Source organism: Mytilus edulis, chromosome 1, assembly GCF_963676685.1.
Source record: "Mytilus edulis chromosome 1, xbMytEdul2.2, whole genome shotgun sequence".
Taxonomy (NCBI): Eukaryota; Metazoa; Mollusca; class Bivalvia; order Mytilida; family Mytilidae; genus Mytilus; species Mytilus edulis.
Window position 1 is genome coordinate 83,416,160 of NC_092344.1, and position 15,261 is coordinate 83,431,420.

A 15,261-nucleotide genomic window follows, 5' to 3' on the forward strand; every position below is an offset into this window, starting at 1 on the left:
CAAAGATGGAATAATTTGTTTTTCCATGTACAGAGTAAGTTGGATCTAAGGTGATGTCACTTTCACTGTTCTTGAGTTATGTCCCTTTATAAATAATTTTTAAAATGCTGAATTTGCTGTTTCAGCACTTGAACTTTACTTTTCCAGAAGTAATTGTTATGAAAGTGAATGCTTATTTCATAAAAATGTACTACCAAACACAAGTTAATGCTTATTACATAAAAACACAGATCAAATTCAAATTAGGGTGGTGTCATGTTCACTGTTCTCAAGTTATGTCCCTTTATAAATGGAAATTGCTTAGTTGATCGTCAAAAGGTTTGAATTAGAACATTGACTCTTGCTATTTGGAAATATTCTGCTTTTATTTTACTATATGAAACTGAAAATGGTCATTTTTACATATTATGAATTCATTTAAAAGGAGAAGGTTCACAAAGAGTTGAAAATGGTACTAACTTTTGATGTTTTTTAAATCAGGCCAAAAAAATACAAATATTACATAGAAATACTTGTGATGATACTATAAAGACAGAGTTCTATATCAAAATTGGAATCTTTTGGTTAGAACATATTTTGGATACTAGGTGGCAGCCAAGGTGTTTTTCAAATGCTTTTAAGTCTAAAAATTGCTCAAAATCATCATATTTGGACAAAATGTCCAAAATGGGCTTACTTTAGAGAATATTATGTACTTTTATAAAAAGAACTGATGTATATAGCATTAAGACTTTTAAAATAAAACAAAAATAGGATAAAGTTGATATTTAATCCATTTTGTGCCATAAGTGAACCTTGTCCTTTCAATTTTGGGATATTAAATTCTATTAACCGGGATTTTATTTTTTTGTATTTGTAAAATTATTACTTAGACTTAGGGTTAGATCATTCAATCCTCAGATTTCTGATGAAGTTTTGTGCGTACACAATTAGGAAATTTAGTTTACTTTTGCAAAATGAAGTTGAATATTAAGGTTTAGTAGTGAAGTGCCTATTGAGAATTCAACATTGTATATTTAAGGTGCTGCATTGGAAGATCAGGAAACTTTAGACAGATTGTTTGGAGATAGTAAGGAAGAACAGGAAAGAAAGATGAAAGAAAGACTACATAAGAGAAAGCAAAGATTAGCTTCAGGTTAGAATTAATATACACTTATCTTCTACTGAAAGGATGTTCTTATGTGTTCACCTCCATCTTAATTGCAAATGACAACCAATTATCATTCCAGATTTTTACTGAAATAAGGGAATTTGATGCTGTAATGCAATTTATGTGCGATACTTTTTATTTAAAGGAGATTATCGTATAGTTTTATCTTATAGTAGATATTTTTCTGTACAGATAATGAAATTTGGTTTTAGTTGATAAAAAAATGCTTATAAGGGGAAATATTCTGTTAAAAAAGTTATGAAATTTTAATTTTTCATGTATTGAGAAGGCATGTGCTGTGACTTTTTTTTTCTTTAACATTTAAGTTTTGAATATCCCATTGATATCTTCCTATCATTTTTATGTAAGTAAGTTTTATCTTTTGTGTTTTAGGTATGTCTGAAAAGGAATGTGATGAACTTGAAGCTGAAGAAATCAAACAAGAAGAGGAGGAAGAAAAGAAAAAGAGAAGAAATATATTGTTAGATTTGGATAAAAGATGTGAACAGGTACAGTGAGGGTAACATTTTTATTAAATGCTGAAAAGTTCTTTGATGTAGTATAATCTTTAAAAAATAGTCAGTATCAATATGCATTAAGATTTTCTGTGGGATCTGCCTATAATGTATTACAATACAATACACTACAATATTTTTATTGTCAATCAAGTTTTGAGTTCACCATCTTTCATTGGAAGAGACTGACTGGGAATGGCACATTCTATGTAAATATCAGTAAAGGACTTAACCTTGCACTTCATTTACCAAATATTGAATTGCTTTGTTTGATATGTCACAATAGGTATCTATTTCGTTTGATATGTCACAATAGGTATTTATTTTGTTTGATATGTCACAATAGGTATCTATTTTGTTTGATATGTCACAATAGGTATCTATTTTGTTTGATATGTCACAATAGGTATCTATTTTGTTTGATATGTCACAATAGGTATCTATTTTATTTGATATGTCACAATAGGTATCTATTTTATTTGATATGTCACAATATGTATCTATTTTTATTTCAAAAAGGCATTGTATGGTATTGTATTTGTATATACTTAAACAATTGTTTATATTTGTAATGTTCAGGAGAAAGAGGAACTCATGAGAAGACTTAGAGAACAAAAAGATAGAGTTTCTCTAGAAAGACAGAGACAGTTAGAACTAATGAAACTAAAACATGATGAGAAGAAAGCTAGGCGAGAGGAGAAATTTAATTCTGCTGCACTAGTCATTGGAAGGGCAAAAGATGAACAGAAAAGGTGTGAGGTTTTAAATATATTGATATGTTTTACAACTGGAGAAGAAACGAAAACAACTAACACGTTAAAAGATTTTGGTCAAGATAGTTAACACTGAAGTTGTGGTCACTTTAATTTGAACTTATTATATGCCATGTTATAGTTTTCATTCCAATTACAAGGTTCCCTGAACATTGAAATTTTAAATGTGATAGTATGAAACCAGAACATTCTCAGGTCAAAGGTTTTTGATATGGTAGTTTATCTTGAAGTTGTGGTAATTTTAACTTGAAACTTAATAGGATGTTTATTTTGATATAAACTTTTTAAAGTATATACCAAATTACTGTTTTGGCCCCCTATTTCATGTTTCACTGAACATAGAAATTTTGTTGTACAAATGGGCACATTTTCTTGTTCCTTCTTACTTTTAACAACAATATTGGACATGATGAAATTTCTTATAGAAGTGTGAGAAAGTCTTTAAACTTAGTTATAATGACTTGCTTTCCAATCCTTTTAAAGTTAAAATGTTATTATTTTCACAAAAAATGTTATTTAAAGGGAAAAATAATGACCTTTATAATCCTCTTTTATTTAAGATTGGAACAAAATCAGGAAGATGAAAGGCAAAGACAAGAAAGGTTAGCAAAAGAAAGGTTAGAGGCTGCTAGGAAACGTAGAGGGAAAAAATTGACCCCTGAACTAGAAACAGTGACTGATATGGAGGATAAGTCTTCACTACAGGATTCAGTTGGAGAACTGATTGACAAACGTCATAGGGAAGAAAGAGATCTCTTAATACAGGTATACAGTTTTAATACATTGTGACTTGTATTGAGGGTTGTCTCATTGGCACTCATAACGCATCTCCTTTTATTAACCAACTAAGTACATTATTGCCAAAAATGACTGGTTATTAAAAATAACATATTTTCTGTAATGGCCCTGTTTTTCTGTAATGGTCCTGTTTTTTCTGTAATGGCTCTGTTTTTCTGTAATGGCCCTGTTTTTCTGTGATGGCCCTGTATTAATGCCCAGCTTGTCTGTATTAGCCCAGTAAGGGTTTTTAATAAAGTTAATAAAATTAAGCTGTAAAGAGTATAATACCTTTTTGTATTGTATTTAATTAAGTAACCAGCAATAAACATTAAAAAACCATATAAAGGGATCACTGTTCATCCTGTTTTTTCAACACATAACTTCTTTCAACTTAATATCTTGGATATTTGGTATATTTAAAGCTTGATCATGGTGAAGTACAAATTATTTTTTTTCAAACTAAATTGTCATTAAAAGAGTAAGAGAGTACACCAAGTTGACAGCAACACATACACTTTTTTCAGTTGGTTAATAAATGTATTAAGAAATGGGTGTTTTTATGAAGGCCCTGTTATATGTCCTTGGTCAGTAATAATGGCCTCGGATGTCTGTAATGGCACTCGGCGTTGCCTCAGGCCATTACAGACTTCCTCGACCATTATTACAGACCTTGGACATATAATAGGGCCATTATAAAGATACCCATTCATTAATACTATAATAATAAGGTTTTGTTATAAATTTTATTGATTTTTTTTTCCTTTTTATTATGATAATTATTTAGAATAAAAATAAAAATGCATTAACCACTGCATATTTTACATACTTATAAATAGGAAATATATACCGTAAAAACCAGTAATTAAGCAGCATGTACTGATGCAGTTTATAATGAAAGTTCAGTTTGGAACACTGTCTGCACTTGGTAAATTTAAGAATATGGATTAGTCCCAAGTAAAATATTTAGAATACGTTTAACTGCAGAAACAAGTAAAAAACCCAGCATAACTTGCAAATACTTAACATATGTTTGGAATTATTTGACAGAATAATTAGTATGATAAGGCCAATTAAAATTAATTGGTAGATTTTCATCCCCGGCCGCCCCTCTGAAATCGTCCCGCCCCGATTTTTGTTATTTTGAAAATTTTTCGATTTCCGGATTTGTTCATCTCAGTTTCCGGTAACCGTCAAAAATTGTGTTTCCTTCCAAACTTCCTGTTTCAAATTTGGAAATAAAAATTAAAAAATAAAATCCTCCCACCCGCCCCATTTTTTTCAAAAATTTGGATGAAAATCTACTAATTAATCTTAGTTGGCCTAACAAGTACAATGGTATTGCTGAAACATAATTTTCATTTTGAAGTTTTAACCATCTGATTTATATTGTACAGTTACTGGATGATGCTACAACAGATCCTAACAGACAATCAGTAGGTGCCATGACTGAGGAGGAGAGACAAGAAAATCTGGAGAAAATAAGACTAATGAGGTCAAACTGGAGGTCAAAGGACGACAGAAATGAACAAGATCAAGCAGATTTACTCAAAGTATGTAGTCATATTTGCAATTAAAACTTTTGAAAAAATAAGTTGATGCTCCATATACAGTTTTTATATGAATAAAAACCAGAATTATTATATTATAATTCATTTGTAAAATACACCCATACCAATATACAAACATAACTTGTACAGATATTGAAGAACTACAATTATAAACATAAAAACATTATACAATCATTTTTTTTCAAATTTATTACCGATCCAAAACATCTCATACATGTTTTATCTTAGTCATCCTCACTTTGAGATGAAAGATGATGAAATTTCATTTTTCTAAATTGAAGGAAGCTGCTGTGTATCTACTGGAGAGTAAACTTCATCAGATGAGGACAGATGGCCTTGACGTCTCAGATGACAAGGTCAAAGTTCAAATTGTTGTAGACTTTGAGGAAAAGCAAAATGAACAGAAGCTAGTCGAAGGCAAGGAGGCCACTGATGAAAATGTAAAAGTACAGGTTCTTTCAGATTTGCAAGAGATACAAGATGGAGAGTCCAAATTCTTACTGACAGATCTATATGATAAGGTATGATTACTATCATTAATTAAGTGACATATTCTAAACACCCCATACTTAATTTTAATAAAATAGAGAAACTTAAACATATATTAGTTCATGCAAGAAAATATTGTTCTCTGATACTTAATTTTATAAAGGAATGTATGTAGGATGGTATTTATTAAATAAAATTATAATGACACACAGTGAAGTTCTTGATTGTGTATAAGGCAAAAGCAATTCCTTTAAAAAACTGAAAAATCAAGAGTTGTCTCCCATTTTAAAGTGCAAATTGGTGTGCAATTCAGTAGCTATGTCTGAGATTGATTTTTTATTTGATATTTTTGTTATGACAGGTTTGAGACTGTGGCCAATTTGTTTACAATTGTGTGTTTTGGTGTTCTTTATGAAGGAACAGATATTTTCCAGTAATTAGTATACATTTAGTTTTCATTTTACTTGTAACTGCCATGACTAACTTATTTTGTGCATCAGGATCTCAGAACACTTCAACAGATGGTTAAACTACACAGGAAGACATTAGATAATGGTAACCATGATAATGTATCATCTGTTGTCCTTGGTGATGATGATGTTACTATAACATCAGAAAACAGTGATGTCACAGAAGATCAGATCAAGAAAGCAGTAGAACAGAAATATGACATTTTGAAAGGGAAACTTTTAGAAGCTGTAAGATAATAGACTACTTTGTTTATTATTATTCTCTAAAGGACATGGCACACTAAGGGTGGTATTCAGTCTAATTTTTCATTGAAATTTAAACTTTTAATTTATGTTTCCATTTATGACTGTTTAAAAGATGAAGTAAAACAAAAAATAAACATGGTTAGAATTCTATTGATTACATCACAATTTTTGCAGTCACAGAAAAAGCAATTCTTGATATTTTCATCAATAATATACAGATTTTGGTAATTTTTCAGATAGTTAATGGATCAACAATTATAGGCCACATGCAAGGTTAAAATAATTTACCACAATGCTTGTCTCTGTGAACAAAATCTTTAAGTAATTACTTTTGTTGTACTTGCATGTGCTAAATATTTACCACTATCATATATGAGTGAAAAAATTCTAATTTCTTTTTCTTTGTACAGACATTAATTATGCAAGTTGGTGAAAATGAATGGTCCAAATTGTCTGAGAAAGAAAGAGAGAAAAGATTGATAGAATTAAAAATGAAAGAGAAGAAATTAAGACAGGAAGGAAAGAATGAGGAAGCAACAGCTCTATTTGAAAACCTAGTAGATAGTGATGAATTTGGTAAAGTTATAACATTTTAATAACTAAGGTAGAATTTCAGGAAACATTTAAAAGTTGAAATGGTTATATGAACATTAAATGTCATTCAGGTTAACTATATATATATAAAAAAGGGTAGATGCCTTGATTTTATAAAGAAAATTGCTTAGTGACATACATTATAAATGTCAACTGAAACTATCAATAAGAGTTTAAATTTGAGAAAAAAAATAAAAAAATTTGACTTCATAGTTGTCAGAATAAATACTGTTTTTATAGGAAATTTGATTTGATATAAGTGAAACTTTTCAGAAGCAAATAATCAGTATCACTTAAAAGATATAAATATTGGATCAAGGTTTTTTTTAATTGAATGATTACATATTTTATTGTTTGATCTGATAGAACCAGAACCAGGTATGTATAGAGAGCGTGAATGATAACACACCCAAGCTATTCCCATGTCTTGCTTTTTTCCTGGATACCTTCTTGGCCAGTAAAAAGACAGCTTCTATAATTTTTTGCCATATTTCAGGAAAATTTCAGCCATCAAAATTAAGGAACACGTATATAATCTTGAATTCCAAGAATACTTGGTTATCAAAGCATGGTACTGACAAAAAGAAAATCCAAATAAAGGAAAAGTCATCCATTATATATCAGAAATTTTTATATTTATTTGAAATATTAAGATCTCCAGATATGTAAGTAAAATGGAATCACACACTTCACTGGAAAACTTAAGAGGGGTGACTTTAATCAAACAACCTCACCATACTGTTGTAATACAAACCTGGTACGACTGTGTTGATTGATATAGGAAAACTATATTAAAAGCATGTAAATTATCAAAGTGCATGTACATATTTGTATATATATAATAAAATAATTTATGCATGAAAGTATCAATCAATCTAAAATTAAAATATGCATGAAAAATATTTGACAAATGTACAATTAAAAAAAGTTACTATTTTAGTATATGCATATATACTGAAGAATTTTATGATATAGGGTGTCAACAACTACAAATTTTTAAATAGAGGTTGTCGACTTCCCCCTTAATTAAATTGTTTAATGCTTTTGTTTTTATACGACCGCAACAATTTTAATTTTTCGTCGTATATTGCTATCACGTTGGCGTCGTCGTCCGAATACTTTTAGTTTTCGCACTCTAACTTTTGTAAAAGTGAATAGAAATCTATGAAATTTTAACACAAGGTTTATTACCACAAAAGGAAGGTTGGGATTGATTTTGGGAGTTTTGGTCCCAACATTTTAGGAATTAGGGGCCAAAAAGGGCCCAAATAAGCAGTTTCTTGGTTTTCGCACTATAACTTTAGTTTAAGTAAATTGAAATCTATGAAATTTTGACACAAGGTTTATGACCATATAAGGAAGGTTGGGTTTCATTTTTGGAGGTTTGGTCTCAACAGTTTAGGAATAAGGGGGCCCAAAGGGTCCAAAATTGAACTTTGCTTGATTTCATCAAAAATTGAATAATTGGGGTTCTTTGATATGCCGAATCTAACTGTGTATGTAAATTGGTCTACATTAAGGTCCAAAGGGACCAAAATTAAACTTAGTTTGATTTTAACAAAAATTGAATCCTTGGGCTTCTTTGATATGCTGAATCTAAAAATGTACTTAGATTTTTTATTATTGGCCCAGTTTTCAAGTTGGTCCAAATCGGGGTCCAAAATTATTATATTAAGTATTGTGCAATAGCAAGAAATTTTCAATTGCACAGTATTGTGCAATAGCAAGAAATCTTCAATTGCACAGTATTGTGCAATAGCAAATATTTTCAATTGCACAGTATTGCGCAATAGCAAGAAATATCTAATTGCACAATATTGTGCAATAGCAAGAAATTTTCAATTGATTGGAGTTATCTTTCTTTATCCAGAATAGTAGTTGAATCAACTTAAATCATTGTTTTATACAATATACAATGTATATTCACTTTTACTACCAACTGATAAATTAAAACAATCTTTACCATTCAGTGATAACAAGCACTTTATTTTACATTTTAATATTTTATGATGTATTTAAATGAGTAGTTATTGTTGCAAACTCCATTAGGAATTTGAATTGAGATCAGTTTTGGAAAAAGGGAAAGGGGGGTGTGAAAAAAAAATGGGGGGGGGGGTTAAATCTTTCTCATTTCAGATTTCATAAATAAAAAAATTTCTTCAAACATTTTTTTGAGAGGATTAATATTCAACAGCATAGTGAATTGCTCAAAGGCAAAAAAAATATTTTAAGTTAATTAGACCACATTCATTCTGTGTCAGAAACCTATGCTGTGTCAACTATTTAATCACAATCCAAATTTAGAGCTGAATCCAGCTTAAATGTTGTGTCCATACTTGCCCCAACTGTTCAGGGTTCAACCTCTGCGGTCGTATATAGCTGCGCCCTGCGGAGCATCTGGTTAAGATATCAAAAGACCTTTGTGAATAGTTAAAATCATATTACCATGCTTACAAAAATTGATTAAAGTGTTGTTATGTATAATGTAAACTGGCTGAGCCTGAGTGACAATGAATGGACTAAAAAAAATTATTTTGTACCACATCTACCGGTAATCATGCATCACTAAACATTTTGTTATGAATACTGGATTAACAATAAATTACAGTGTTTGTGTGAAATATTCACTAGTTTAAAATGTTTAACGAAAAAAATAATACATATAATTAACAAGGCAATAGAGAGATGTATATGTTCGGTTCATTTTAACAAATTGATCTAGCAATAGTTATAGGTTCTCTTTTGTTTTCTTAACATTGTACTATTTAGGAAAAATTTCATAATCAACTATAGTTGTTGGAAGACCCCATAGGGACCATGTTAAAGGGGGGGGGGGAGAAAATCTTACTCAGAGAATAATTCACTATATGAGGAGTACAAATACTGTTGAATAATATCATTTGTTGAAACATGTATCTTAGTAACTTGACTCAATATAAAGCAAGATGTGGTTTTACTGCCAATTTTATAAAGATCCACAGAAATTTTATGCATATGAACATGAAAATCTACTTTGTTGCTCCTCACTCACACTGTGCAGACATCTATGATATGCAAAGAACATTACCATAAGATAAGTTATTGAAGGTCATTGTTAAACTAAAAATGAAATTTCAAAATTACAAATTGAAGCTTGATTTTTGGTACAACTTAAAATGGGATGACAATCTCTGGACAACAAACTCAAATTTAAGATACAAGAAGTATGTGGTTATGCTTTTAGTTATTTAATTCTAAATCTAACCCACAGTGTAGATACTATTCTGTACGTTATACGGAAGTCGCGATTTTCGAAGCGACGATTTCCAACTGGCTAACAGGACGGTTTTGCCTACGGTAACTTTTCTCATCATTTGTTTACTTCTATATCTACAAAGTGCTTTGAACATCTTCAAGGTATATATAGCATCATAAATATGATTATTTGTAACAAAAACATGCATTAGAATATAAAATATACGTGTGCATCACATCAACTTGGTAGAAAAAAGTGAAATCGACGGACAATTTTGCTCTCGTAGTACAAAGCAAATAATCTTTTATTGCAAATATTTGCATCAGTTTACAGTTAAAAAGTAAAATCACAAAAATACTGAACTTAGAGGAAGATCAATTGGGAAAGTCCATAATCACATGGCAAAATCAAATAACAAAACGCATCAAAAACGAATGGACAAGAACTGTCATATTTCTGACTTGGTACAGGCATTTTCAAATGTAGAAAATGGTGGATTAAACCTGGTTCTATAGCGCTAACCCTCTCACTTTAATGACAGTCTCATCAATTTCCGATATTTTTACATTGATGCGTTAAATAAATATATACTGTTTCAATATTCTTTTCGTATTTAAGTAGAATATTCGTATTTCCCATAAAAAATATGTTTTCCTTGAGGATCCCAAAATAAATTACTGTACGATCAGTCTAGAACTGACTGTATTCTAGAAGCGATTTCAGATTTTTTGACTGTATGACCAGTCGTGATTTTGAAGAAAAAGCAACAGCAATTTGAAGGTATATACATGTATATGTGATATTATGAACTATCTAGGAAACTATAACGTGTAAATACTTTTATCAGACAATACAAATATATTTCTGATGAATTTTTTAGACGGCAAAATAATTGTATTTTTGTTCCATCAGTCTTATTTAAAATCAAATGCCTAAAAGGTAATACATGATTCGCTTGTGGACTTTGTAATAGTGTATCGTTACAGTTATCTGTTTAGCTATTACATTTTTAAAGATTATTTACACCGTCCGCCGTTGACCAATTGATGATAACATAAATCAAGCTTGTCTTTTAAAATAACAAAAAATGGATAAAGACAGCTTTGCGTAGGGGGATAATTCATGTGATATAATTTGGTAAGTTTACAGAAATAGAAGGTCCATAATGCATTAATCGAGTAAAAATGGAGCAATTTCAGAAAACTTTAATGATTGGTTTAGGAGGTGTTGGAAATACCTGATGGGTGCCCCCATATAATGTAATGTTCAAGTCCGTATCTTATATAAAGTAACCCCATAAAAGATTTTTTACTAAAATTCGAAATAGACGGTACACAATACAGTCATTATCATTTATGATAAGGAATCCGAATAAGATTAATTAATAGTTATATCAGTGATGGATTCAAAAAAGGGGATCCGGCAGTTTAAAACCCTTTTTTAACTATCAATTCATTTGTATGGGAACATATATTTGGAATCCCCTTTTCTCCTGGATTGGACCCCTCTCCATTTAAAAATGGCCGGAACCCCCAATGTATATTAAGTGGTTTATGAGGAGATGCGCTTACAAAACCGGCGAAACATATTGTACTGGTCCAACGGACGAACGGAAAGACGGACTTCTTTATCACTATAACCCCCCTGCTTGACAAAGTGGTGTACAATTGAGTGTCAAAGGGACAGTTTTCTCGTTTGAATTGTTTTACAATGTCTTATCGGGGCCTTTTATAGCTCACTATGCGGTATGGGCTTTGCTCATTGTTGAAGGCCGTACGGTGACCTTTAGTTGTTTATGTCTGTGTCATTTTGGTCTTTTGTGGATAGTTGTCTCATTGGCAATCATACCACATCTTCTTTTTTATATAGCTCTACATCTTAAACAAAGTGAAGGAACTGTGATCAATTATAGGCTTCAGTAAGGCCTCGAATGTGTGTAAATACATGCATTTTTATATAACAACTAAATCTGTGTGTTTGTACAATTTTAAGTATAACGGAGGACATTTCTGAAACTTATATACTAGTATACATCAAACCTTCCTCTTATTTTAGCAACATTTAAACATCCTTGTAGTAAGTCGAGTACACCCTATCAAGCTAAAACATGTTTCATAAGTTTTCAGGATGTGAATGTATTGAAATATATTTGTATTATTTAGAAAAATGCCACCTTCTAATGTATCGTAAATAACTTTGAAATCACCACTAGAATACAGTGACATAAAGACTGATCATACAGTTTTAAAATAAACAAGCGAGACTGATTGTACAGTGAGAAATTCAAACAAGTGTAATTTTCTTATTTCTGGCTTCAAAGATCTGGTTGAAACTTTTACCACCACTTGAAATATACTTCATTGAGTTAATTAAGTCTGGTTTTTACGTTAATTTGTACACTAAGAGGGTAAAAAGATTGTTTTTAGGTTCGCCGACTGATTTTTCTTTGTGATGCACTTGAAAATCTCTTGATTAAGGCAAAGACACGGATATTGAATGTGCGGAATTTAATTCTAAACCATTTGAGAATATCGATGTCGGCTGAATTAATCATTAAGCAATGTACAGATGATCAACTTACCGTTTAATTCAGTATACCCATCAAATTTAAAATGTGATCCAAAAAGTTCTCGCTTCGAAAATCGTGACTTCCGGATAGCGTACAGAATAGTATCTACACTGTGTAACCAGTTATGTACAAAATATTTGATGAATTTCCAGAAATCTCTTTTAAGTCTGAAGTTAATCTAATATAAGAGAACTTAATTCTTCTTCCTTATACACTTTTTTTTCTTTGTTATTTTTTAGGAGGGGTTCTAAAAAATGCTCATCCCTATAATTATGCTCGATGCTGCAGTTGCTTTATACTGATATATATATGTTGCCTTAAACTCAGGTTCTATCAGAGATAGTTTTTTTGATAATATCGGATACAGTTGCAGAATTTATTCAAATATATTATGTTTCCCTATGGTTTGATCATATTGGTGAATAAGTTAAGTTCAAGATCAATTATATATGAAATATTTATAAAATATTACATGTTATTTTATAATAATAATTGAAGTGAAATATACATACGGGTAAGCTGATGTATATTTCTCATTGACAATAGCTTTAACTTATTTTTCTAGATGCTTTTCGTTGACAAATGGTTTTATTTATTTATAGGTATATATCACTGCTTATTATGTGAAATTACAACTTTATTTTGTATCTCCTGTTTTCCCATTCTCAACTGGAAAAAATGAGGCTGACTAATGGGTAATTAAAATAACCAAAAAAAACTAATGATGTAATTTCTTGGTTTGGTCTACAGCTTTGGAAAATTTATTTGGAGAGGAAGAAATAGATGAAGAACAGAAAGCCAGAGAAAGAGAAGAGAGAAAGAAAGAATTACAAAAAGAGAGAGAAGAACAAGGGCTTCCTATAGATGATGCTGAAATTGACAAACTATTAGATGAGGAAGAAACTGAAGCAAAGCGACAGAAGAGAAGGGTGTGTAGAAAATAAATCATTAATGTATTAATTAGTCACTTTATATCTTTTTACCTTTTTCCGCTTGTTCCATCATTCTGTTATTCTCTACAATTATAACAGTTATTGGAAATGAATGATGGATATTAATGAAACTTAACATAGTTGTATTACCTGACGATGTTATTTTGCATTTGTATGGTCATAAGCTTATCTAATTTCTATGAAGATTATTTTGCCCTGCTTTCTCAATCATGGTTCATTGACTTTGAAGTATTTGCCTGATTTATATTTTGAAGTTTGTGATTAGGTCAATTTAAGAGGAACCACTTATGGTAAGTCAATGACATTTGGTATGCCTTTATATCAACTTTGGCATTTCCCATGTCCTGGAGATTCCTTGACCTTCTGATCTTAGACATAGTTTATCGTCGTTGCATTATAATTTTTAAAATGACAGACTGTTGAAAAATATTTCAATTTATTCTTTTCATCATATGAAAAAGCTCAGTATATTTTTCTTGTTAATCAGAATGTCCTTGATGGTTTACAAATGATGTTAGAGGATGAGAAAGCAGCCTTACTGAGACAACTAAAAGAACAGGTTAGTGGAATCGATCAAGAGCGACAACGACAACTAGCATTGGTTAAACTGAAGATGGACAAGAAAAAGATGGAAAGAGAAGAGAAATATGATTCAGTAGCACTAGTATTAAAACTTGCAAAGGAAGCTGATGAAAAAAGAACTCAAAAGTAAGTTATGTTAGAAGTAGATGATATGAGTATTATTAGTATTATTAGTATGAGGATGTTTTTTTCACAATTAGAGGCTTTTTTCTTTATAAGATGTTGTTTGTTTTCATTTTATCACATGAAATGCTTTCAGTGTGCAGAGCTTTTTATATACTGTGTATTCATTATTATTCGTTGGATACCAATTTTTGTGGATTTCGTTGGTACAGGTGAACAATGAAATCAAGTTTTCAAGGAATGACATATTAAAATAGGCTGGTATGCAGACTGTGGCAAAACCACGAAATTAAATATCCACGTATAAACGAGTTTTCCTTTATCCACGAAAATTGGTACCCACGAAAAATAAATGAATCCACAGTAGTTATTCTTAACATAAGAAATGGATCTTAAAAAGGCTAGCTGGAAGAAGGTTGATTAGTCAGGCTTCCAATATTTTTTTTTTGCATCTCAAATAAAAAAACACAGAAAAAACATGTCTCATCCTTTCCAAACAAAATAAAAACAATTTTGGCAAGATTAGATATTCATAGATATTTGGGACCAATCAATTACAAATAAAGCAGTTCACTGTTGTAAATAAATAATAAATTACAGATGAAGTATGACGGCCAATGTGAGAACTGTCCAATAAAGGGCAAGGGACAGGGATGTAAAGAAATTTTCATATCTGTACCAAAAGAGGTACCTGACTATCTTGACCTGTTTATTAGTAATTGAAAATTGTGTATAAAATAGTATAGATTTTGAAACAAATGTACAACATTTCATTGAACAACACAAAATATAAAATTTAGTAAACAGTTTTTCAATGTTACTAGCTAGTAAGTAAAAGTTATTAGGTAAAGGTTTTATGCATTACATCCTTCTTCTTTCCTTAATAGTATCACAGCTGACAGAGAAAGACAGAAAGCTTTGGCTAAAGAAAGATTGGAAGCTTTACGTCGTAAAAAACAACAGAAAAATAAACAAGACAATTTAGAACAGAGACTCAAAGAAGAAAATGAAAACAACAAATTGTTAGATGCTGAAATGTCATCTGGTAAGAGAATGATAGAATAAATGGTCCTCTTTGTTCTAGAATAGTGATCAAGCCTTAAAAAAATGAAAGTATGAAATGAAACAAAGAAAACTACACTTGATTTTTTTTAAATTTTAAGTGTAATTTAAATATTTTGGCCATGAGCATCACTGAAGAGACATGAATTATC

The 15,261-nt window shown here is 30.5% G+C and overlaps 1 protein-coding gene across 3 annotated transcripts in view; it reads left to right on the plus strand.

Moving 5' to 3' along the window:
* The window catches only part of LOC139492623 (trichohyalin-like), an 81,752-nt gene that overhangs the window by 32,014 nt on the left and 34,477 nt on the right, over window positions 1-15,261 (plus strand). For all 3 annotated transcript variants that reach the window (XM_071280776.1, XM_071280782.1, XM_071280789.1), the window contains exons 27-37: window positions 1,022-1,135; window positions 1,544-1,659; window positions 2,245-2,417; window positions 2,999-3,203; window positions 4,613-4,768; window positions 5,068-5,307; window positions 5,776-5,973; window positions 6,402-6,567; window positions 13,140-13,318; window positions 13,830-14,050; window positions 14,935-15,092. In XM_071280776.1, coding sequence (XP_071136877.1) covers window positions 1,022-1,135; window positions 1,544-1,659; window positions 2,245-2,417; window positions 2,999-3,203; window positions 4,613-4,768; window positions 5,068-5,307; window positions 5,776-5,973; window positions 6,402-6,567; window positions 13,140-13,318; window positions 13,830-14,050; window positions 14,935-15,092 — 1,926 coding nt within the window. The remainder of the gene's footprint in view (window positions 1-1,021; window positions 1,136-1,543; window positions 1,660-2,244; window positions 2,418-2,998; window positions 3,204-4,612; window positions 4,769-5,067; window positions 5,308-5,775; window positions 5,974-6,401; window positions 6,568-13,139; window positions 13,319-13,829; window positions 14,051-14,934; window positions 15,093-15,261) is intronic.